Source organism: Dreissena polymorpha, chromosome 13, assembly GCF_020536995.1.
Source record: "Dreissena polymorpha isolate Duluth1 chromosome 13, UMN_Dpol_1.0, whole genome shotgun sequence".
NCBI lineage: Eukaryota > Metazoa > Mollusca > Bivalvia > Myida > Dreissenidae > Dreissena > Dreissena polymorpha.
Genome location: NC_068367.1, coordinates 68,367,250 through 68,394,771, shown reverse-complemented (window position 1 = coordinate 68,394,771; position 27,522 = coordinate 68,367,250). Strand labels below are relative to the sequence as shown.

The 27,522-nt window shown below is 35.7% G+C and overlaps 1 protein-coding gene and 1 pseudogene across 1 annotated transcript; both read right to left on the bottom strand.

Annotated features, from left to right (window-relative positions):
• Positions 1-1,003: 1,003 nt before the first annotated feature.
• On the bottom strand, positions 1,004-9,198 carry LOC127854975 (cornifelin homolog A-like). The gene is made up of 3 exons (XM_052390184.1): positions 8,973-9,198; positions 4,396-4,464; positions 1,004-1,508 (listed from the first exon to the last, which is right to left on the bottom strand). The coding sequence occupies exons 1-3, from the start codon at positions 9,183-9,185 to the stop codon at positions 1,467-1,469; spliced, it is 324 nt and encodes a 107-aa protein (XP_052246144.1). The 5' UTR covers positions 9,186-9,198; the 3' UTR covers positions 1,004-1,466.
• Positions 9,199-13,478: 4,280 nt separating this feature from the next.
• Positions 13,479-21,922, bottom strand: LOC127854741 (uncharacterized; annotated as a pseudogene).
• Between the last annotated feature and the right edge of the window lie 5,600 nt (positions 21,923-27,522).

Here is a 27,522-nt window from a genome sequence, read left to right as displayed (position 1 = left end):
CGTTTCCCTAAATGAGCTAAATATGTTTTATTTCGACATCCGCATTCGCATTATGCTCTTAACCTTTGTCTTGTGTACTTAAACTTAAGTAGGCAAATTATTTCGATTTTCCATACAGCGTTTTAAGTATAGTCATGTATACGTGTAGAACAGATCATATGATTAAAGCTTCAATGAATAGCAATTACATTTTTATGGGAAAACAAGTCAAGCACCATACATGTCGTCGTCATGACTTTGGTCGTCTAGTGTTGGCCTTTAATTCAGCCGCGTTTCGGGTAAAACGGACTTTGAACATGTGCGTAAAGTGTCGTCCCAGCTTAGCCTGTGCAGTCCGCACACCTTAATTAGGGATTACTCTGTTCGCATAAGGCTATTTTACACTTAGAATTATCTTCATTTAAAAAAATAAAAAATAAAAGCAGAAGTGTCGTTCCTGGTTAGCCTGTGGGAACTATAAAAGCAAAGCTTGAGCAAAAGCTTGACGTCCCGTTTTTCAAGAGAATTGCTCAATTATAACCGCACTAAAAGTTCATTGGTGATGAAACATTGCTCTTCGCTCCCTAAAGTATTGGTTAAATAAATGATTTGATAAATTGAAACTCAATTTGAAAGTGTAACCTTCCATTATTTTTGCTCTACTATGGTATTTTCAACAATTGATGAATTAATAAATTTCTACACACACTGTCAAACATTTTCTATCAAGGAGCAAACTAATACTCTTGTATAGAAATATACAGTAAATAATCTAATGAATAAGCTGTTTTGCTGTAACAAGCAACGAATATTCAACTGGGAAAAATGCTAGTATTTATCAGTGTTAACTCTAAACAATCGAGAAAAACAAAGTTCGTATGATAGTCACTGCAAAAACGCAAGCCAATTATCAAATTCAATTGGTAATTTGTTCGTAAATGGTTGTTCAACCGCTTGAAACTGAGATTTTGCTTAAAATGACTCTAGTCTGCTTGAAATTTAAAGAATTAAACTAAAAACAGCGCACAGTTATATAATTTTATTGAAATTCAAAAGGCGTAAAAAAGAGATGAAAATACTATACTACACTTAACATTATGTACATTCAGACATCATAAAACCTTCGCACGTACGTCACGTGACAAAACATAATAATTAATTTGTGCAGATCACAGTTCATTTTGAGAAATTTGGAAAAGATCCTACTAGTAAAATGAATGAAAAATGAATGATAACAAAGATTGTCAATACAGAATGGCAAAACATAAATTGCGTTCTGGATATTTAAACAATAAATCATTATTAGTAACGGGTATATCTTTACAAGAAGTACGATTGTATACATGTATTATGCGGTAAACAAAGAGTTAGTATAATTCTTAGAAAAGTTGTCCAATTCATTTTTTCGTTGCAGTTCCGTTTCGAATGTGGACGTTGGCAGGAACGAAAGCATGACGTCATTAGATGATTCCGACAGTTCCCGGCTCCTATTCTCGCACCATGGACATCCCTTGTTTCCCACCGAGTTCCTGGTACCAGAAAACATACATTCAAATAAGAGGTGCAGACAAAACAAGCGCAGTTCCTTATAAGCTCATAAATTAACAATAAATGAAGCAAAAAACATATACAGTAATATGAACTGAATTAACAAGGCGTTAATTAGCGCCTGAATTATCAAATTAATGACAGACAAATAATCAAGTTGAACATAATCAAATAATTCAATTGATATTAAACAAACACAATCAAATAATCAAGTTTATAACATAACATAATCAAAGAATCAAAATGATAACCGAACACAAGCAAAAACATGTAATCAAGTTGACAACAATTCACAATCAAATAGTCAAGTTGGTAACCGAAAACAATGGATTTGTTGCTAGGGACCGAATAAACCATAAGACGACATGCACTATCAGTGATTCGAATTTTTATAGACTATTGGTGTGCGTGTGAATTGTTTGCCGATGGATGGAGAAACCGTGTGTGATTTTGAGGAGAATGGATACATGTTGTTATTTTGCGATGAAAGCTGAAACCATACACGACATGGCGACGGGTGGTTACACAGTGTGTGATCGGACGATGAACGGATAAACAGGGAGTGATCTTGGCGATGGATGGATGTTCAATGTTGGATTGGCGATAATACATACAGTGTATACAGCGTGAGAGATTGCGATGTATAGATGCGCATATCTTTAATATGAAGATAATCAATCAGTGGGTACAAAGTGATTTTCGTTTAGAAGAGCAGACATGGCGAAAGACCGTCACAATTTACAGGCCAGACTGGCCAACGAGGAGAAATAATTTACAGGCCAGTTAATAATTTCAAGAGGCGTACATTAACCCAAAAATTCATAAAAGCGAAAAGTGTCGCACTTGATTAGCCTGTGCGGAATGCACAGGCTCCAGAGCGTGGCTCATTTTTTTAAAAGTATTATTTGCAAGAAAAGGGTTATCTTAAGACTCAAATTCTCAAATAATCAGTTAACTAGAGTGTACATACTAAAATGGAGACAACACTGATATTTTCTTAAACATTCAATGCATTTAATCTCAAATTGTCGTAGTGTATTTAACTATATTGTATTCGCTGTTCTACTAGTATTACCATAAAAGGGTCGCGGCTGAAATGTTAAGCCATATTACTTGGGCGAAAACTTGGTTGATAGTATTTATATGATTCATTATAATTGTAAGATGTTTATCGAGAAATTAGGCACACACAATTGACTAAACGACGCGAGAACTCAATGCGGGATATCGCAACTTCCCTCTCTCGAATCGCGTTCTCGCTTTTTTGCTTTTGCATGGTACCAAATATATATTTGTTGGTAACAAATTCGGAACAACTATGCCACATTCAAAACTCGCTCTATTTCCGGAGGAATATCCGAATAAGTGCGTGTATTGTGTGGGCCACATGCATTAAGTTGATATTTCTTGACGGTCTTTGAAAATATGTTAGAATTGCTGTTGATCAACATTGCAATGCAAGCCTAGCTATCGGCTTCACAGTACTGCAAACTGGTGATTAAACATTCTAGCCCTCAAGTTAGAAATTACATATATTTAGAGTTTACGGATGTTCATTATTAAACGTTTATTTTTAACCGCAGTCTCGGATGTAAAATCTACAATCACTACAATCAAAATCAAATGGGTGCACATTTGATCAAAACGGAAATCAGTATGTATGACGAACACTCCTCTTTATCGCAAGTTGCGGACATTGAACTCGAGTGTGTTTGCAATGTTTGTCGAGTCGTAAGCTGTTTACTTGATTCACCAAGTCACCATCGCTTAACCAGTTTTTGTTGAACCGTAAAATGTAATACTTAAGCATGTTGCGAAATGCATGTCAACTTATTTCTATGGCATTGTGGTTGTCTTTTCTCTGAGTGTATTACATCTTCCTTTGAACACTACATTATATAGAATGGAAGCACTGATCATGCTCGGACATGCCATGGCTTTGTTTGACGGAGGCATTTTTGTGCTTTAATGCTTAAGAATACGGAATATTTTAATCACTTACTTTAAATTGTTCACGAAGACCTCTATAGAAAACGCTATCGAAAATCTCCCTTGAGTAAAAATGTATATATAAGGCCTCTTGAATAGTTGTTGGTTAGATATTAACTTACATGTTTATGTTGTTTGCTTTATAGAAACACAACATCTTTTTAAGCGTTAATAACGGTTACACTATGCGTATCTACATTTTTAAATGGTGGGAAATGAATGATCAGTAGAATATCTATAAGTGACTTTTCATGCAAATACAGATATGACACAAATATGTCCTCATTATTGGTACATATAATAAGCCCTTACTTAGTACGTTATGTAGTCAAATTCACAAGAATAAAACAAGTGATTTCAGTAGCCATACTTTTGTGAAGTGAAGGTCGTAAAGCTTGTTCTTAATTTTAAGATCTTGTTCTTGAAATCATCGTCAATTCAACTGCGAACTAAAGTACCGGAAGTCACTTGTTTGCAAATAAAATAAGCCGCGCTCTGGTAAAACCAAGCTTAATGCATGTGCTTAAAGTGTCTTCTCAAATTAGCCTGTGCAGTTCGCACAGGCTTATTAGGGACGACACTTTCCACTGTTATGGATTTTTTGTTTAATTAAAGTGTCCTCTAAACAAACATCAAAGTGGAAAAAGTCGCCCTTAATTAGCTAATCTGAGACGACACTTAACGCACATGCATTAAGCACGCTTTTTCCAGAGCGATGCTCAAATGCTTCCACGAATGAATAAATGGACGGATAAATTACTGAATATAAGAATGAATGGATTAATTAATTAATCAATTAATCAATCAATCAATTAATCAATGGATTAATGAATGAATCAATGAGTGAATCAATGAATGAATAAATTCGGGAGTACTTACATTGGCCTCCTGGACGAGAGCACATGGATAACAGAACCAGTGCACAAAACAGTCCTCACCAAAGGAACCCTGAAAAAAAACATGGAAAACAATTGTTTAATACCGATATTTTATTATCATTCCATTGGGAAGGAAGCAAAGGAACCATAGACAACCTTAAGGTTAATTATAAAGTTAACGGAACCAAGGAAATCAAACAATTGCTGCACTGAAAATACAAGGAATCCATAGAGTACTTAAAGTACATAATAAAGAACCACGTGGTATATGATGTCAATGGAAACTTCCATCATACATGATTTATGGTGAGTAAATAACCCGCAATCACTGCATTACAAACTACGGAATCCGGATAGTGCCATCTATAATCTCGCATGTGTTTAATCAAGGGCGACACACGACGCACGATGCGATACACGATACTTCGCCGCTACATGACGCGCGAGAATTTACAATGAAATATCGCCTTTGTGTACGTAGCCCAAAGGGCGATATATCGTGGTAAATATCGCGTGTCGCTTCGTGTATCGCGCAAAATATCGCGTTCAAAGGGCGACACACGAAACACGAAGGGACACACGATATTTTTCGCGGCACACGATGCGATACACGATATTGTATTATTCAAATATCGCCCATATTATCCGAATCTCGTGTATAGTGGTGTTATTTCAGACAGTGACACACGACACACGAAGCGATACTCGATATTTTGTGCGATACACGAAGCGACACGCGATATGTGTACTGTTCAAATATCGCTGTAAAAATATCGCCTTTCGACTCTCGAGCATTGTTAAACGGTGTTACAGTAATTTTTAACCATTTATTATTAATATTGCTGCCCGACGTAAAAATATCCCCTTTTCGGCTCCCCTGATTTTTTGAAAACTAAAGAGTTGACAGGCGATATTATTTAAATGTGTGCATACTAATGCCTGTATAGTGTACAAAATGATTAAAAACACAGTTTTGTTTATATATTTACATGTAGTATTTTAATTTCCAAACATGTAAGATTAAGATACCAGACAAATAATCAACATACCATAAAAGCGGAAAGTGTCGTCCACGATGAGCTTATGCTGACAGCACAGGCCAATCTGGGACGATACTTTGCGCACATGAATTAAACCCCATTTTCACAGAGAACGTCCCTTTTATATATATGCCAGATAGAGCGAGAGGAGTGTTAGACTGAGTGGGACGACGACGAACAGCTACGTCCCAGATTCAACCTCTGCCTAGATATTGTCAAGATATTTATATCGCTTAATTATCAATTGACTTGTTGTTTTTCCGAACACTTTATCCAATATTCCCATCGGACCGAGAGAGCAATCTATAATAGCTGCACTAACAACATGGTAATACAATGGAATGCGGTAAATTAGCCCCAGGATATAAAACAAATAAAATACTATTCCAGACCTTGAATTTTGCATCGAGATTTATTTCCAAAACTTCCCTTGTGCCACTAAATTCTGGAGTACCATTTACTACATCTTAAAGGGTCTTTAAATTAATAAACCCTTGACTACTTTACATAACATAGCATTAAGCTACAAAACGCAACACGCAGCATATCATGATAAAAATATGATTTAAGTGAAAGACGAAAAGAAGTAAATATGTATCGTATTATCCTCGTATGTATATTATTATTGTTAAAAAAAACATTGCGAAACAAGTAATACAAAGCAACATCAACGAAGTTTATGGTCCTTTAAAGCATGATACTGATGAATTACCTCGTGCGCATCATCAATCTGTCGTACTATTGTGTATCCCTACTAAGCCACGCCGCCTTAACCGACCAGAACAAATCTGTTTGAAAACTGTCTTTTTCCGGTATGATTTTTGTCTCAATATTAACGCTGTTACAATGAATATAAACACAGAGTTGACCCCCTTGACCCCAACACAAAATAATAAATCGCGTGAAATCCACTGTTAGGTCTTCAATTGAATATGTGTGTGCAGAGGCATTCATTACCAGGATTTAAAGGGACTTGTACACGGTTTGGTAAATTGACAAAATTGAAAAACAAATGTTTCAGATTTGCATACTTTCGTTGTGGTTGTGTTATTTGCGAGGAAACAACCGTTTCGTTTATTGGCAAAAACGGCAAAAGCATTGCCTTGGGCCATTTACAAAAAATATAAAGATTATGGCCAAGACACACAGACAAATATCATATATATACACACAGTCATACATACATAAATACATAAACCCACATATTATATGACTATTTTAAACATCAAAATATATACATCAAATAGGTATATTCAGAGTTCACACAGCAAGCAATGCATCACGTAAAATCGAAGCATTATAACAATATTTAGCAACACTTCTGATTTTTCGTTTAGATCTAGATGACATGAAATTAATTAACTTATTCATAGACGACCAGGAAGTATTTACTAGGTATTTTTCCTAATGTTAGTAAAAGCTGTACAACATAGCAAGAAATGGTATTCGGATTCAATAGTGTTTAGTGAACATAATCTACACACTCTATTATTGCGATCTACATTTCTGTATCTTCCCGTTTCGATTTCAAGATTATGAGAGCTCAAACGAAGTCTTGTAAGTGATATTCTTGATTTTTCGTGTGATACATAGTCTAAATAGTCCTCATATTCAAAAGTTCTTTTAAATTTACAGTAGTAAGATAACTTAGGCATATTTGAAATGGATTCTAACCATGTTTGTTGGAACTGGTCACGGATCCGTTGTCTCACTGAGGCAAAATTAATGCTGATATTAGAATTTTCAAAAAGATCACCATTCCCCAGACAATCAAAGTAGGATTTGCATGCTTTAAACCAGCAAAAGGTATTAATATTTCTTTGATTTGTGAACACTCTATACATAATGGAATCTGTCTTATTCATTATTTGCATATAAAATTTAAGAGCTCTTTCTTTACACAACACTTCTTGTGGATATTTGCCGGTTTCACCTAATACAGCCATATTTGGTGTTGATTGTTTTACACCAAGAATTATTTTCAAAAATTTAAAATGTAAGGCATCAATTTCCTTAAAGTTATATATTCCCCATACTTCTGAGCCGTACAGCAGAATAGGTAGAATCATACAATCAAATAGATATAATTTGGTCTTAACATCCATTTTAACGTTATTAAATAAGCACAAAAGACTATGATAAGCTTTCAGGGCTTGATCAGAGAGAGCTTTGACAGCATATCGCATATTACCTGTATAATACAATTTTACACCTAAGTAGCAAAAACTGTCAACAATTTCACTGATTTGTTCATTTATAGTCCACTGATAATTATGATGGCTCTTACGCGTTTCAAAGATACATACTTTAGTTCTGTTAACATTAATTTTTAATCCACATGATGTGGAGTATTGCGATATACTATCAAGTTGAGCTTGAAGACTTATCGGATTAGTGGTAAACAGTGCGATGTCGTCAGCAAATAGCAGAAGATACAATGATAACTGTTCAATATCTTTGTCTGATAGATTTACCATATCAATATAATCAGTGATATCATCAATAAAAAGTAAAAATAAAAGAGGTGAGACAATAATACTGAACATTTACCATGCTCAATAATATCCATAATATGAATCGTTTGACGATTAAAAAAATGAAAATTATAAAGCTTTACAAACGCAAAACGATGGAATAATTGGGCTAGTTCTGTTGTTATAGTAATACTGATGAATACTTACAACACGAAAACTCGCGCGCATCATCAATCTGTCGTACTTTTGTGTATCCCTACTAAGCCACGCCGCCTTGACAGACCGAAAACAATCTGTTTGAATGCTGTCTTTTGCCGGTATGATTTTTTTGTCTCAATATTAACGATTTTACAATGACAATAAATACAGATTTGACCCCATTGACCCCAACACAAAATTTAAAAAATCCGCCGCCGCGTGAAATTCACTGTTACGTCTTCATTTGAATATCTGTGTGCAGGGGCAGGCATTAATAGAATTTAAAGGGACCTGTTCACGGTTTGGTAAATTGACAAAATTGAAAAATAAATGTGACAGATTTGCATATTTTCGTTGTAGTTGTGTTATTTACGAGGTAACAATAATACTGAACATTTAACATGCTCTAAAATATCCATAATATGAATCTTTTGACGATTTAAAAACCTAAAAATAATAAAGCTTTACAAACGCCAAACGATGGAATAATTGGGCAAGTTCTGTTGTTATCGTAATATTTTGTGACACTATCTGGATGGCGGCATAAAATTCCATTGTAACGGTATCTGTACGGATGGCCGAGTGCGTAAGACTTTTACTTAGAAGGTCAGTGGTTCGAGCCCTGATTTAGATAACTGTTTTCTGTCTTTTTTTCCTGTTTTAAACTGGAGCTTTTTAATTCTTTTTTAAAATAAAGAGCGAGCATGTTAACGCAAAATTAAAACAACATGAAGTACATATACTCTAATAGATATCTGAGAAAGTACGGCTGAGCAGATATTACAGAGTAAGAAAAAAAGGTTCGGCGTCAGGATATCTCACAGAATGTAATGTTAACCATAAATATGCAATACAACTAGACTTACTTCAATGCCTTGCCTCTCCCTAATTTTGCCCCTTATGTTTGCACGTGAAAAGATGCCGATGGGGTACAGGGCACTCAAGAATCCATGGAGCATGCAATCCTCTCCTACCTGCTCCGCGTTCTTGCCCGCAGTTAAGCAAGGCGCGAAATATGTTATCACACACAGTCCCATATCATTAAAGCACCCAAAAAGATCATTTTTCCATTCGCCCATTCTTGTGAACTTAACTAAAAAAATTTTTAAAGCTTCAAAGAAGTGCTAGATCTTCCGTATAGTCTTCGAGTCACAAATGCAACAATGTTTGTTGCACAGTATAGAATGAATAAATGAAAGCGCATATATTTATATTGTCATTAGCAACGCTTAGGAATCACTTTCTTATTACCGGAAAGCAATCATCGGTTAGATAACTGATATCAAGACTATGAAGATAGCACCACTGATTCGCTTAGTAATTAACAATTAGCAAAATTTTATAATGCACCGGGCGTATCTTTTTTCGAAAGAATTTTATGACGCAATAGTGCTTTTAAATGCTTTTCAGCATTTCATGATCGTGCGCTTGTACGATGCAATAATTATAATTAGATATTTGAGTTGTTCTATTGTTATTGTTTCTGAATCCATAAACAGTATCATACTCACCATCACCACAATCATCATCATCAACAGCAGCAGCAGCAGCATTAGCATCAGCAACATCAGCGTCATCAGCATAATTATAATGGAGAACCAACATCCGCATTACAACTAGAGTGTTAACATGGTTTTAATAAAGTCATATTAGGCAACTGACGTTCCCCTGGCGGCCATGCTTTTCAGCAAACTGTAACCATTTTCGAACTCAGCCGAGCTATCATTAGAACAAATCATCGGACCAAAGTTTCATGAAGATTGGACTATAAATGTAACTTCTAGAGTGTTAACAAGGCTTTACTATAGCCATATAAGGAAAACTGCCCGCCCCCTGGCGGCCATGTTTTTCAACGGACTGGAACCATTTTCAACTCAGCCTCGCTATCACGAGAACAAATGTTCTGACAAAGTTTCGTGAAGATTGGACTATTAATTTGACCCCTAGAGTGTAAACAAGGTTTTACCAAAGCAATATTATGACAACTGCCCCGCCCCCTGGTGGCCATATTTTTCAACGGACTGGAACTACTTTCAAACCCTACTAAGCTATAATTGAGACAAATGTTATGACCAAGTTTTATGAAGATTGAACGATTAATGTGACTTCTAAAGTGTTAACAAGGTTTTACGTTAGCCATTTAAGCAAGACTGCACCTCCCCCTGGCGACCATGTTTTTCAACGAACCGAAGCCTTTTAAATAATCAGCCGAGCTATCATTAGGACAAATGTTCTGACCAAGTTTTGTTAAGATTGGACTAAAATAGCACTACTAGAGTGTTCATAAAGTTTGACTTTAGCCATATAAGGAAAACTGCCCGCCCCCTGCGGCCATGTTTTTCAACTGGCCGGAACCATTTTCGAACTCAACTGATATATTATTGGGACAAATGTTCGGACAATAATAAATTCAGATTGGACGATAAATGTGACATTTTGAGTGTTAACAATGTTTTTCTTTAATTTTACATAGCGACCTAGTTTTTGACCTCAAGTGACCGAGTTTCAAACTCATCTAAGATTATATTGGGACAAATGTTTTGACCTAGTTTAATGAATGTCAGACAATAAATGTGGCCTCTAGAGTGTTAACAAGTCAAAATATGGACGACGGTCGACGGACAAAAGATGATCCCAAAAGTTCACCTTGAGCACTTTGTGCTCAGGTGAGCTAACAATCTTAAACGGGTTTGTTTGCGCTAATTCAATCTCAGGTAATCATAATAAACATCGGTTTTTGATCCTGACGATTCTGACATTCATGAAAGCATGAAGGTGAGTGAAAACTCTAACGCCGGTGGTATTATTCAAATATATGTAGGCGTAATTTTTCGAGAAAGCTGTTTGAGCAATCGTATTTACCACCTGCAAACTTTGTTCTTCATTCCTAGCAAACATTACTTGCCTGATTAGAATCTCGAAATTAATTTGAAGTGGTTGGGCAGAGTACATCCGTTTCCGAGCGTGATTGCGAGCTTAAACTATGTAAAAAAACTGTGGAAACAATATGGGGTTACTATGACCAACACAATGATCGCAAGAATTGAAACGGATTTTTGGAAATGTAATTACTATTCTTGGATTCCACAATATTATGAATGGTAAGGATAAACAAATATTAATACATTTAAATAAATGTTTTAATATTGCTTGTCAAATCCTTTAGATTCTACCTGACTAAAATAGATAGAGCAATTGTATCTTATAATATATTACGAGTGTAAAGAAATATTTTGATAGTGTAACCGTATATTGTTATAGTTAAATCCCTTTACTCTCATTGTTGACACGTTTGAAGTTTTAATTTCTAATCGTGATTGAGTATTATGTCCGTTTTGTTGTGCTAGTAGTTCATGTTATGAAGCATGGGTATATATTTAATTAAACTCGTAATCCAGTTTTGTATTGCATTTTGTTATTAAAGATAACAAGAACAAATGTTATGTGCAAAATGTTTGGAAGACACCAAATGCGATTGTTAGAGTTATAACAAAGCCTTTACGTTAATTTGACCTAGTAGCCAAGTTTTTTTACCTCAGGTGATTCAGTTACAGCTACAAACTGAATCGATACTTATGTGGCCCATATATATTGACGAAGTTTTATGAAGATTGAGCATTTCAGTGTTCAAAAAGGGCTATTTTTAAACAAATGTGTTGACCAAGTTGACAAAGATTGAACTAAACATGTGACTTCTATAGTATTTACACGGTTTTACTATGGAGTTGAAAATTGCCCCGCCCCTGGTGGTAATATTTATCGACCGACCGAAACCATACTCAAACTCAACCAATCTATCATTAGAACAGATGCTCTTATCAAGTTTTACGAACATTGCAATAACATACGACTTCTAGAGATTTCACAATGCTTCACTATAGCCATATAAGGAACAGGAACCAAAGCTGTTGCATAACTCAGACGTACTATTATCACAACAAATGTTCTTGTCAACTTTCATAAAGATTGGACTATTGGAGTAAATTGTAACTTATAGAGCGTTCACAAAGTAGTTTCTTCAGTTGAACATAGTGAACTAGTTGTTGTACAAACGCAACCCAGTTTTGAACGCAGCCAAGATTTAATTGGCAAACAATGTTGTGACTTAGCATCATATATTATTCAGCAAATCGATCAACCGCAGATCTTTCATGTTCAAATGCGATCAAATGTGACAATAGGATTTCAATAGTGTCGTACTTTCACATTCCCCTTTCACATACCAGATTCTTATTGGTGTATCAAAACCGCTGTTCTGTAGTGTACTTTTTTCCTAAATGAGGTAAATATTTTTATTTCGACATACCGCATTTTTACTAAAGAATAATCTTCATTTAAATAGACAAAAAAGGCAGAAGTGTCGTTCCTGATGGGAACTGCAAAAGCAAAGCTTTACGCAAAAGCTGAAGTCCCTTTTTCTAGAGCATTGCTCAATTATTACCGCACTTTAAGTTCATTGGTGATGAAACATTGCTCTTCGCTTCCTTAAGTATTGGTATAATAAATGATTTGATAAATTGAAACTTAATTTGAAAGTGTAACCTCACATTATTCCTGCTCTACTATGGTATGTTCAACAATTGATGAATTTATTAATTTCTACACACAATGTCAAACATTTTCTATCAAGGAGCGAACATATACTCTTGTATACAGTAAATAATCTAATTATTAAGAGTTTTGTTGTAACGAGCAACGAATATTCAACTGGGAAAAATATTAGTATTAATCTGTGTTAACACTTATAAACGATCGAGAAAAAAGGTCGTATGTTAGTAAGTCCCTTCAAAAACGCAAGCCATTTATGAAACGCAATTTGTAGGTTGTTCGTGAATGGTTGTTCAACGGCTCGCATCTTCGATTTTGCTTAAAATGACTCTAGCCTGCTTGAAATTGAAAGAATTAAACTAAAACAGCGCACAATTATATAATTTTATTGAAATACAAAAGGCGTAAAAAAAGAAGAAACACGTTTTCTAAAATGCTATACTACACTTAACATAATGTACATTCGGACATAATAAAATATTTCGCACGTACATCAAGTAGCAAAAAATAATAATTAATTTGCGTAGATCACAGTTTATTTTGAGAAATTTGAAATACTTGTAAAATAAATAAAAAATGAATGATAACAAAGATTGTTTAAACAGATTGGCAAAACATAAATTGCGTTCTGGATATTGAAACAAAAAACCATTATTAGTGTATCTTCACAAGAAATACGACTGTATATTATGCGGTAAACAAAGAGTAACTATAATCAATAGAAAAGTTGTCCAATTCATTTTCGTTGCTGTTCCGTTTCCAATGTTGACGTTGGCAGGGATGAAAGCATGACGTCATAAGATGATGCCGATGGTTCCCGGTTCCTATTCTCGCACCATGGACATCCCTTGATGCCCACCGAGTTCCTGAAAACCACAGATCATACATACATATAAGAGGTGCAGACAAAACAAGCGCAGTTCCTTATAAGCTCACGAATAAACAATAGAGGAAGCAGAAAAAATCTTCAATAATATGAATAAGCGCCTGAATTATCAAATTAATGACAGTCAAATAACAAGTTGAACAAAATCAAATAATTCAATTGATATTAAACAAACACAATCTATAATCAAGTTTATAACAGAACATAATCAAACAATCAAGTTGATAACCGAACACAAGAAAATACATGTAATAAAGTTGACAAAAATACACAATCAAATAGTCAAGTTGGTAACCAAAAACAATTGATTGTTTTGGTAGAGACCGAATAAACCATAAGAAGACATGCACTATCAGTGATTCGACTTTTTATTGACTAATGGTGTCCGTGTGAATTGTTTGCCGATTGATGGATAAACTGTGTGTAATTTTGAGGTGGTTAGCGTGTGGCTTTGATATTAATTAGTGAAAACATAATTTTGAATGATAAATAATCATATTATAACGAACAATCAACTTTTCTGAAAAAAAAGTTTTCACTATCAAATATATATATATATATATATTTAACAAGGTGTCCAACTCAAAGGCATCCGAAAACGGGGTGCATCGCTTTGAACAGCCACAACTTCATCAATTGTGTAGCGATTTTCACGATCTTGGTCTTATTCAACGCAGAAATGAATTTCTGTTCTAGAAATGTATATATCATGTTATATAACTACAAATGCTTCGTAAAATTTTAAGAAATAATACGGTACACAACTCGCGTAATCTATCTGACACCGATCAGACAGGAATAATGAATGAAATCTTAAGTTGTAAAGACACACCTTCGCATTGGAGCAATGAAATCACTCGTGTGTTTAAAATGTTAGGTTAGTTGAAATGTATGTAAACAAAGGTTTCAAACGGCGCTGGACAATTAGTTTTGATGCATCATTCAACGGCAAGCACGGTAAGAATGATTTTTTTTTCATACGTTTTATTGAATTATGGTATCAAGGTCCGTGAACTTTGCAGGGAAAATGCCCTTTACTCCGTGAAGATTTTATTCATTTAACCTGTCTGATTGATGTTAAGTAGGTCACGCGAGTTGTGTATCGTGTTATTTTTTAAAAGTTGACACAGCATTTGTAAAAATATTGCAAGACATGTACATTTCCAGAAAGGAATTTTTTTGCGTTGAATAAGACCAAGATCGTAAAAATCGCTGCACAATTAATAACGTTATGGCTGTTCAAAGCGATGCACCCCGTTTTCGGGTGATTTTGAGTTGGATACCTTGTTATATATATATTTGATAGTGATTTTTTTTCCAGAAAAGTTGATTGTTCGTTATAATATGTATTTTTTATTCTAAATGATGTTTTCACTAATTAATATCATAGCCACACGCTCACCACCTGTGTGTGAAACCATGTGTGATATGGCGACGGGTGGTTACACAGTGTGTGATCGGACGATGAACGGATAAACAGGGAATGATGTTGGCGATGGTTTGATGTTCGCGATGGTTTGATGTTCAAGGTTTGATTGGCGATAATATATACATTTTATACAGTGGAAGAGATTTGGCGATGTATAGATGCGCATATATATAATTTGAAGATAATCAATCAGTGGGTACAAAGAGGTTGATTTTGCGATGAATAAGTACATAATGTGTCGTTTGACTTAAAATTTCCACATGTTGCGTTAATATGACTATGAATGGAAACTTCTTCAGTAAAGATCGGAAGCCGGTGATCTATACAAATTACCGGTGAAAATTGTTGGATAAATGTCTTTTCTATGAGTAGCGCTTTTTGGAATAACGGGTTTAATGCATGCGCGTAAATTATCGTCCCAGATGAGCCTTTGGAGGCCGCACAGAAATGAATTTCGTTTAGAAGGGGCGTACATTAAACAAAAAATTCATAAAAGCGAAAAGTGTCGCACTTGATTAGCCTGTGCGGAATGCACAGGCTCCAGAGCGTGGCTCATTTTTTTAAAAGTATTATTTGCAAGAAATGGGTTATCTTAAGACACAAATAGTCAAATAATTAGTAAACTAGAGTTTAAATACTAAAATGGAGGCAACACTGATATTTTCTTTAAAATTCAATGTATTTGATCTCAAATTGTCGTAGTGTTTATAACTATATTTATTCGCTGTTCTACTAGTATTACCATAAATGGGTCGCGGCTGAAATGTTTAGCCATATAACTTGGGCGAAACGAATACTTGGTTGATAGTATTTATATGATTCATTTTAATCTTAAGATGTTTTTCGAGGAATTAGATACACACAATCGTTTCACGTTGCTACTATAACCACTTAGGTATGTAAAGTCAACTTGTATCTAGGTTACAATTGTGTAAACCATCTCACAGCTGTACCAAAGACGTTAATCCGTGAAATTAATTGAAACTTGAGCCAGCGAGCACTAATGTGTGTTTCACTTTCGTTTAAAAAAACAACAAATGAATCGCGCTCTTAGACAACGGGTTTAATATATGTGCGTAAAGTGTCGTGTCAGATAAGCTTTTGAAGTCCGCACAGTCTAATCAGGGACGAAAGTTTCCGCCTTAAATGGAATTTCGTCAATAAGAGTCTTCCTGTAAACTACAAATACAATAAAAGTGAAAATGTCGTCCCTGATTAGCCTATGTGGACTGCACTGTGTGGACTAGATTGTGTTCGAGCTTATTTTTATATTGTTTGAAAACATTAAGTTTTATTTATTCGACGTTAAGACATTTTATTAAAAGCCTCTCCATGAAGAAATTTGAATAGTGACAATTAATTGTCATGTCACTTAATTTGAATAGAATGAACCTTATTCCGTTAGCCCCGCATAAATAAGATAATGCCAATGCGATCAGGTTGACTAGAAAACGCGACGACTAAACGACGCGATAATACAATACGGCAAATCGCAACTTCCCTCTCTCGAATCGCGTTCTCGCCTTTGCAGGATATCAAATATATATATTTATTGGTTAGTAATTCGGAACAACTATGCCACATTCAAAACTCGCTATATTTCCGGATGTATATCCGAATAAGTGGTGTATTTTGTGGGCCACATAAATTAATTTGATATTTCTTTACGGACATTGAAAATCTGTTTGCATTGCTGTGGATCACCATTGCAAGGCAAGCCTAGCTATCGGCTTTACAGTACTGCAACTTGGTGATTTAACATCCAAGCCCGTAAGTAAGAAATAACATAATATAATATTTAATAACATATATTATATTTAGTGTTTACGGATGCCCATAATTAAACGTTGATGTTGAACCGCAGTCATGGATGTAAAATCTTAATCACTTCAATCAAAATCAAACGGGCGCACATTTTATCACAACGAAAATCAGTATGTATGACGTACACACTCTTTCGCAAGTTGCGGGCAGTGAACTCGAGTGTTTTTGCAATGTTTGTGGAGTCCTAAGCTGTTTGATTGATTAATCGCGAAACCAGTTTTTGTTGAGCCGGAAATTGCGGTACTTAAGCATCTTGCGAAATGCATGTCAAATTTGTTCTTTGGCTTTGGGCGTTGCCTTTTCTCTGAGTGTTTTACAGCTTCCCTTGAACACTAAATAATATATGTACAATTGAGCCACTGATCATGCCCGAATATGCCATTGCTTTGTTTGACGGAGACATTTTTGTGCTCCAATGCTCAAGACTATAAGGGTCGTTGAATAGTTGGCGGTTAGATATTAACTTACATCTTAATGTTGTCTATTTTATAGACATATTTTGTAAAATCACACCATCTTTTAGAGCGTTACACTATGCGTATCTACATTTTTAAATGGTGGGAAATCACTAATTAGTAGAATATCTATAAGTGATTTTTCACGTAAATACAGGTTGGACACAAGTATGTGCTCATTATTGGTACATATCCTAATTCCTTACTTATTAAGTTATGTAGTCAATTTCTACGGGCAAGAATGACATAGTTAGAGGACTAAATAAAATGACACTTGTCCAACTACTTCGTCTAAGTTCTTCTCAATATAAAACAATGTGAAGGACGTAAAGCTAGTTCTTAAGTTCTTGTTCTTGAAATAATAGTCAATTAAACTGCGAACTGAAATACCAGAAGTCATTTGTATGCAAATGAGCCGCGCTCTGGAAAACACCAAGCTTAATGCATGTGCGTAAAGTGTCTTCCAAAGTTAGCCTTTGCAGTTCGCACAGGCTTATTAGGGACGACACTTTCCACTGTTATGTTTTTTGTGTCACGTTATCGTTCATAGTTCATGAACGACACATAGTTATAACAATGTTCATTACTCTTAAATTACTGGTGTGTAGCTTATCATTCGATATCTCGTCATGCGCGTATTGCAATGATGACGAGATTTGCATTAACTACCATTTTCCCGTGTCACGCATGGGATAAGTCCGTCCCTCTCTATTTATGTTAATTTCTCTGCATAATGTGGGATAAAATATACAACAATATCATATATCAGTTTCCAATCCAGTTTCATATCTGACATAACTAATATGTTCAGTTGTACAAATACGTTGTGATTGCTACATGATTGTGTCTTTTTCCATCTGTTCACCTCTAGATCTATATGCTAACTGATTATTTCCCGCTAACATTTGCCCCGTGAAACTCAGTTATGAATTCCATTGGTCAGTGTTTTATGCGTGCTAATTGCTGGTTGGCTAGATTACTAAAGATACTGAATCAATGAAGCCCTGGGAACGGGATAAACAATCCACCCACATATTGACAAACTTTGTCAAACCTTTTGATAAGAGATTTTACTGTATAAACACATTTGCTGGACCAATACAAACATACCCGGCCGTGTGTCAACTATACTATTCTTTAATCTATCCCTCATCGATAAGCTTATTTGTACATATGTGCACTTTGTGACTGTCATGTTAACGGGCCCTTTTGATAACATTTTCAATATTTCTTACATGAGGTAAACCTCTAAACAAACACCAAGGAGGAAAAAGTCGCCCTTAATTAGCCTGTGCATACTACACAGGCTAATCTGAGACGACACTTAACGCACATGCATAACGCCCCGCTTTTCCCAGAGCGAGGCTCAAATACTTCCACGAATGAATAAATGAATTAATTAATGAATATGTGAATGAATGAATGAATTACTTAATCAATGAATTAATGAATGAATCAATTAATGAATCCATTAGGGAGTACTTACATTTGCCTCCTGGACGAGCGCACATAGACCACAGAACCAGGCCATCAGGCAGTCGCCACCAAAGGAACCCTGAAAATACATGGAAAATAATACCGATAACATCAGTCCATCGGGAAGTAATCACCAAAGGAACCATAGACACCCTTGAGGTTAATTATATAGTTTACGGAACCAAGGAAATTAAACAATCGCTTCACTGAAAATGCAAAGGCTACATAGAGTGCTTAAAGTAAATAATAAAGAGCCACGTGGTATATGATGTAAATGGAAACTTCTGTCATACATGATTTATGCTGAGTGAATGACCCGCAATCACTGCATTATAAACTACGGAATTCGGATAGTGCCATCTATAATCTCGTCCTTCCTTCATCAAGGGCGACACACGACACACAAAGCGACGCACGAAGCGATACACGATATTTTGTGCGACACACGAAGCGACACATTAAATTTCTCGTGATAGACGAAGCGACGCGCGAGAATGTACATGTACCACGAAATATCGCCCTTGTGTAGGTAGCCCAAAAGGCGATATATCGTGATAAATATCGCGTGTCGCTTCGTGTATCGCGCAAAATATCGTTAGTCGCTCGTGTGTAATGAACGAAATGCTAACACATAAGCTTATCGTATTTTCCTGAATATAACAAGAAATGTGTTTGTCAGAAACACTATGTCCCCTTTTGCGCCGCTTTTTTTTACCTTTGACCTTGAAGGATGACCTTGAACTTGACCTTTCACCACTCAAAATGTGCGGCTTCATGAGATACACATGCATGCCAAATATCAAGTTGCTATCTTCAATATTGCAAAAGTATTCATAAAATTTGCGATTTTGACCACATATATTTGACCTTTGACCTTGAAGGATGACCTTGACCTTTCACCACTCAAAATGTACAGCTCCATGAGATACATATGCATGCCAAATATCAAGTTGCTATCTTCAATATTTCAAAAGTTATTGCAAATGTTAAAGTTGGCGCAAACCAACCAACCAACAGACCAACAGACAGGGCAAAAACAATATGTTCCCCACTATAGTGGGTGGGGGACATAAAAAGCAACTTAGCCAGGCGAATGTTGTCTGCATTTTACATTAAGATGCGTCTATATATGGACAAAAAATAGTCATATGCTGTAATGCGCGAGTGCATTTTAGCATTCCTCACATTACTCTTAAATGTTTACAATGTACGGCCCCAAGGGACGAAAGGTTAAAATTAGATCGTTTGAGAATAGGTAACCCGTGTCATAATCGATCGATAGTTTCAGTGGTTGTTTTGCGTTGTTGGCTTTGATAGACCACTCAAGCAAATCGGTTTCTACTTCTTCACATTGATATCGTGACCAGTTACTTAGGATACTTCCAATAGCAAGTAGTAACGTCATAGATTCAACCTCGGCCTAGATATTGTCAAGATATTCTATTGCTGAATTATCAATTGCCTTGTTTTTTAAAACTTTACCCACTATTCCCATCGGACCGAGAGAGCAATCTATAATAGCCGCACTAATAACATGGTTATACACATGTACAATGGAATGCGGTAAATTAGCCCCAGGAGATAAACGGCCCTACTTTCCAGACCTATTTTGCATCGAGATTTATCCAAAATTGCCCTTGTGCAACCAAATTCTAGAGTACCATTTACTGCATATGAAAGGGTATATGAATAAATCAACCCTTGACTACTTTACATAACATAGCTTTAAGCTACAAAACACAACACACAGCATATCATGATAAAAACATAATTTAAGCGAAATATGATTTACAATGAAGATAGGGTTTACGAAAAGTGAGAGACGAAAACAAGTAAACAAGTAAATATGTCCAGTATTATCCTCGACTGTATATTGTTATTGGAAATAAACATTTCGAAACAAGTAATACAAAGCATCGCTTATCATCCAAGTTTATGGTCCTTTAAAGCATGATACTGATGAATACTTAGAACGCGAATTACCTCGCGCGCATCATCAATCAGTCGTACTATTGTGTATCCCTTCTAAGCCCCCTTGACTCCCTTGACCCCAACACAAATTAAAAAAAAATATCCGCTGCCGCGTGAAATTCACTGTTACGTCTTCATTTGCATATGTGTGTGCAGAGGCAATCATTAATACAATTTAAAGGGACATGTTCACGATTTGGTAAATTGACAAAATTGAAAAACAAACGTTTCAGATTTGCATGTTTTCGTTGTAGTTGTGGTTTTTTTTCGAGGAAAAAATAATACTGAACATGCCCTAAGTTATCCATAATATGAATCTTTTGACGATTTAAGACCTGAAACTTATAATCTTTACCAACGCAAAACGATTGAATAATTGAGATAGTTCTCTTGTTATTGTAATATTTTGTGAAACGACCTGGATGGCGGTATAAAATTACATTTTATGGGTAACTGCAACGGATGGCTGAATGGTTTAATCGTTGAACAATTTTTACTCTCTTTATTTTTTGCAGTTTTATACTGGAGCCTTTTAATTCTGATGTTTACATTTATCAATTTAAAGCTTCTAGTGACAAATGTCAAAACATGCCAAAATCGGTGAACATATCCCTTAAAAAACGTATTTAATATTTCCAAGAGTACACACGTTATTATTTGTATTTCGTATTTATTAACGAGCGTATTTCTAAGTTAATGAGATATAAATTAGATAGATGTAAGTTTATATATGTTAAATAATTTAACTACAGCATTTTTGCTATTATAAATTGACAACAACAAAGACCACTTACATCGATACCCTTCGTTTCCCTCACTTTGCCCCTAATTTTGCACGTGACCAGATTCCGATGGGTCCCAGTATTGAGAGAAATCCGTACAGGCAACACGACTCCCCTACTTTCTCAGCAGTTTGTCCAGCAGTCAAACACGGGACAAAATATGTTATGATGCAAACGCCACAATTAGAAAAGCATCCAAACAATCCGTTTTGCCACTCGCCCATTTTCCGGTTATTGTTCGCAAACTGTGCGTAAACGTCTAATCCTACTGAACCGCACCCGATGTGTACACTAAGCTGTGTTGCCCGCTAGCGGCGCACCGTGACGATAAACCAGGCAAGCATCTGATTCGTTAACATTCAAACTGTATCAGCTTATTAAATAAAACATCAAAGCGCCAAGAGCATTTAGTTCAAGACGTCAATATGTTCGTTGTTCATCTGTTAGATAACTGACATCAAGGCTAGGAAGCTTGCATCACCGATTCGCTAAGTAATTAACAATAAGCAAAATTTGATTATGCCTCGGGCGTATCTTTTTTCGAAAGAATTGTATGACGCGATAACGCTTAAAAATGCCCTTCAGCTTTAAATTTTAATGATAGGTTGGCAGGTTAAAGAGATTGCAATCTCATGCGATGTGTGTTTTTGTATTATTTTGATGGTGAAATTTACAGCTGATCATCACCACTTGCCTGGAAGCTATGAGGTCCATACATGCTACCGATAGAAGTAAGAAATCGTATGATGGTGTTGTCCGATAAAGGGTCGAGGTTTTTGTTGAAATTACATTTTAATGATTTTATCATTTTAAATGTTCAATGTGATCAACAGCAAATCGTTACAAGCGCGCTGAGATAAGGTAGACATTTTATTTACGGAGCACAGTCTTGCAAGATTTGTAAAGCGCATGTAAATGATATGGCGAGGGACGCGTGGAACAAAATTTGCCATTGTTGTCGTTGCAATGCCACAAAACAAGGGCCACTTCGTCATTCTTAATGCTGGCGTACACCTCTTTAAATATCACCTTCGTATGCATGTGGCATACATGTTTTACCGCTTAAACATGTAGTGATGTTGCATTTAACCATCACGTTTTATGGAAATTCTTAGCCTTAATACAAAAATAGTTATTAAATATCCTGTAAGATAATATAAAATACTTATTTTCTTAATTTCTTATAAATATCAATTTGTTTAAAATTTCGGATAAAGATATGTTAATGTACATGTATATCGTACTATGGACAATTTTAATATTAATATTTCCTAGCTCGAGGAGGAAATGTCAAATTGATGTACTCACCGTAAGATAATTTTGTGCATTTCCTTTTAATTAGACCACGTCGGGTATGCATATTACTTGGATGAGCAAGCAAATAGTCAATGAATATTTTAAATTGCATGCCTGTCAAATTATTGGTATTTATTAAGATGAGTGAATCATGCACAGACAGGCACTTGCGACTAGCTTTTTAGGTGACCAATACACACTATACAAGCAGGGATGTAGTTTCATAATTTCTAATTATCACGGGCGAAGCCATTAACGGTTTCGCTAGTATCTTGTTATCCCCCACCAAAGGCGGAGGGATATTGTTTTTGCGTTGTCCGTCCGTTCGTCCGTCAGTCAAGCCAAATCTTGAAGTGTTTTTGCGCATTTCATTTAAAATTGGTATGAGTATATATATGGATAAGAGGATTATGCACGCAAAAATGTCATTGTATACCATCTGTTATTAACGGAGGAATGGCCCTTTGTGTCTTGAAAACTGCTTTTTTGAGTGTAAAATATAACACTTTTGTGTCCAGAAGCATATTGGCGAGGGATATCAATTCGACGAATTTGCTTGTTGATTATAATATTACTGGACTTTGGAAAGTATGTGTGTTAAGATGAAAGCAGCAAAATAAATATGAATGAAAACTTTGTCCATGTGTAAGCATCTTTGTTCAATTGAATAACGCTACCCTTACCAAACAATAACCAATTTATCCATCAACGACTCGATAATAATAGCTAATTTTCAATAAAGAATCAAGAGTTAAAAAGAATAACAAGTGCAGAATATCTAACACCTGCGGCGCAAATCGATGCCAAAAACCGTTGTGGTGAATTGTGTTCAATTGGGTCACAAAAACCTGATCGAACCACAACACCAAAATCTAGTAAGGTATGAAAATTACTGGTCGTTTGGTGGGTGTCAATTTCGAGCAATTTCGTTCATTGGTACTGATTAAAGTGGTCGTAATAGCGGATTAGCGGGTTGGTTGGATTAGTGAGTCTAACGACCATTGAAATATAGAAGGAAAAAATCGGGACTGAACAATGGTTGTCGTCTTACCGAGTTGGTCGTAATACCGAAGTGGTCGTAAATAGAGTTTTTACTGTACATAGCTCTACGAACTAACTGCAAAACAAATTAAAAGAATCAATGTTGTATTTGTATGGCTCTGCTAGCTTTACTAGTCCTACCTTTTGCTTTTGTTGGTTCTGTCCAATTGAGCATCGTTCTAGGTAACTTGGCTAATGCATGTGCGCTAAGTGCCGTACATCCCTTTATTGGATTTCCGCTAAGAAGAGAGTTGATTGAAACAAATAATACCGTAATAGACTGCTCAGGCTTATCTGGGGGACGACACTTGACGCTCATACATGGAGGTCAGTTTTCCAAGAACGAGGCTAAACTATCTTTTTCAAGAATTATTCATGAGTTTTCGTTCCTTTGCCATCTGATCAGTGGACTATAAAATGATTGGATCATGGCTGTATGTCGATTGTCTTCGTGTTTAAATGTGATTACTAAAATGGCGCGAAATAAGAAGTTGTGCACACACATTTAATTTACTGTTTGTGGCTGTTGTAAATATGACAGAATTTCCCCCACTTTATATTTTAAAGACAAAGAAAAATAAAAGACCCCTGTTACAAAAACGTCATATTTAGATTTGAGCCGCCTAATGCAAATGCGCTGGCTGTAAATGTAGTTACGCTGGTCGCATACGGCACATACATCATTTTTGCACTAGGCGACTCGTTTGTCTAAACACATTGTTATGTGACCACAACCATACACTGATTTGCAGTGAAATTCTACTATTCTTCGATTCCAATGCAAACACATGTTGTATTAGGTAAAGATATGAAGACGGTGGAATTTATGTTGAGATTAATATAAATGACGGTGACATTGATGATTATATTGTTGATGAATTACGATAATATGATGCTGATGATGACCGTACATTTAATAAGAATGATAGAAGTGACGAATTGAAGATATGCGAGATTAAACAAAACTACGTTTCCTGTCTCTCTCTATTTGTACTTCTTCAAAGCATGAGGTCGATCTGTGATTTTGAAGACCGATTTTGGGTTTACAGCAAAGTGCGGTACTACAATGCTCTCTGTTAACACACTATAGATCAGCTTAAAAGCCGTCAGCGCTTTGATTTTTCTCTGCGTCGATCGGTGTTTGCTTTCAACTTCAGCTGTAGGCGACTTTGACGGATCGATCTCTTTTCCGAAATGTGTACAATTTACGTGAAAATTTTCCCTTTTAACGCAATAATATTTATTTCTTTAGTTTAATGTTTATAAAACCCAATGCTTAACTGGTGTGCAATATGGGTTAGTTGTTAGCTACATCTGAAAATGTTTCGATATAATGTTGTTTACTGTATAAGGTGAACACTAGTCAAAGAAGAAGAATTATAAATGTCTATGGAACGCCTCGTCGGCCTCCTGTTGACTATTGATATATCGGATGTTTCATTGAAAATATGTGGCTTAAATCATATCATATGTGTTTTAATTGTAGGCTAATATTGCCATAGTAGGCGGTGTGTTTGTGATGTTATGATTTGTGTAATTGATGGTGTGTTGTGTTTCTGTCATGATATGATGTGTGGTTTGTGATGGTATGCCGTGTGGCTATTGATGGTGTGTTGTGTTTCTGTCATGATATGCTGTGTGTTTGTGATGGTTTGATGTATGTTATTGATAGTGTGTTGTTTTTCTGTCACGGTATTATGTATGTTTGTGATGGTATGGTGTATGTTATTGATGGTGTGTTGTGTTTCTGTCACAATATTCTGTGTGTTTGTGATGGTATGATGTGTGCTATTGATGGTGTGTTTTGTTTCTGTCATGATAGGCTGTGTGTTTGTGATGGTGTGATGTGTGTTATTGATGGTATGTTGTGGTTCTGTCATGAGTTATGTGTGTTTGTAATTGCATGATGTGTGTTATTGATGGTGTGTTGTGTTTCTTTCATGATATGCTGTGTGTTGTGATGGTATGATGTGCGTTATTGATTGATGGTGTATGGTGTTTCTGTCATGGTTATCTGTGTGTTTGTGATGGTTTTATGTGTGTGATTGATGATGTGTTGTGTTTCTGTCATGATATGCTATGTTTTGTGATGGTATGCTGTGTAAAATGGATGATGTGTTGTGTTTCTGTCATCATATGCTGTGTGTTTGTGATGATATGATGTGCTATTGATGGTTTCTCGTTTTTATGTCATGATATGCTGTGTGTTTGTGATGATTTGATGTGTGTTATTGATGGTGAGTTGTGTTTTTGTCATGATATGTTATGTGTTTGTGATGGTATGATGTGTGCTATTCATGATGTGTTGTGTTTCTGTCATGGTAACGTTCCGTTTAGAGGAAGTCCCTTTGTGATGATATGATGTGTGTTATTGATGATGTTTGTGTTTCTGCCATATTTGCTGTGTGTTTGTGATATATGATGTGTTTCTTGATGGTGTGTTGTTTTATTTCATGATATGCTGTGTGAATGTGATGATATGATGAGTTACTGATGGTGTGTTGTGTTTCTGTAATTATATGCTGTGTGTTTGTGATGGTTTGATGTGTGTTATTGATGGTGTGTTGTGTTTTTCTGTCATGATATGCTGTGTGTTTGTGATGGTGTGATGTAATGTTATGGATGGTATGTTGTGTTTCTGTCATGATTTTCTGTGTGTTTTTGATGGCATGATGTATGTTATTGATGGTGTGGTTGTGTTTCGTTCATGATATGCTGTGTGTTTGTGATGGTATGAATGTGTGGTTATTGCTGGTGTGTGGTGTTTCTGTCATGATATGCCTGGTGTGTTTGTGATGGTGAGATATGTGTATTTGATGGTATGTTTGTATCTGTCATGGTTTTCTGTGTGTTTGTTGGTGGCCATGATGTGTGTTTTGGTGGTGTTTTGTGTTTCTGTCACAATATGCTGTGTGTTTGTGGTGGTATGATGTGTGCTGTTGATGGTGTGTATTGTTTCTGTCATGATATGCTTGTGTTTGTGATGGTAATAATGTGTGTTATTGATGTCGTGTTGTGTTTTTGGTCATGATATGAATGTGTGTTTGTGATGATATGATGTGTTATTGATGGTGTGTTGCGTTTGTGTCATGATTTGCTGTGTGTTTTGATGGTATGAGGAGTGTTTTTTTATGTTGTGTTGTGTTTTGTAATAATATGCTGTGTGTTTGTGATGGTGTGATGTGTGGTTATTGATGGTGTGTTGTATTTCTCTCATGATATGCTGTGTGGTTTGTGATGATATGATGTGTTATTGATGGTGTGTTGGTGTTTCTGTCATGATATGCTGTGTGTTTGTGGTGGTATTAGGGAGAGGTAATTGGTGATGTGTTGTGTTTCTGTAATTATATGCTGTGTGTTTGTGATGGTAATGATGTGTGTTATTGATGGTGTGTGGTGTTTCTGTCATGCTATGCTGTGTGTTTGTGATGGTGTAATGTGTGTTATTGATGGTATGTTGTGTTTCTGTCATTATTTTCTGAGTGTTTGTGAGGGCATGATGTGTGTTATTGATGGTGTGTTGTGTTTCTTTCATGATATGCTGTGTGTTTTTTTTGGTATTATGTGTGTTATTGATGGTGTGTGGTGTTTCTGTCATGACATGCTGTGTGTTTGTGATGGTGTGATGTATGTTATTGATGGTATGTTTGTGTTTCTGTCATGGTTTTTTTGTGTGTTTGTGATGGCATGATGTGTGTTATTGGTGGA

What these genes read in the sequence shown, in the direction of transcription:
- LOC127854975 (XM_052390184.1), bottom strand. Translation starts at nt 9,185, where the DNA reads ATGGGCGAATGGAAAAATGATCTTTTTGGGTGCTTTAATGATATGGGA. An exon ending in GGGAGAGGCAAGGCATTGAA is followed by an intron (nt 4,465 to 8,972) that starts GTAAGTCTAGTT and finishes GTTTTTTTTCAG; the next exon opens with GGTTCCTTTGGTGAGGACTG. An exon ending in CTCTCGTCCAGGAGGCCAAT is followed by an intron (nt 1,509 to 4,395) that starts GTAAGTACTCCC and finishes TTCTGGTACCAG; the next exon opens with GAACTCGGTGGGAAACAAGG.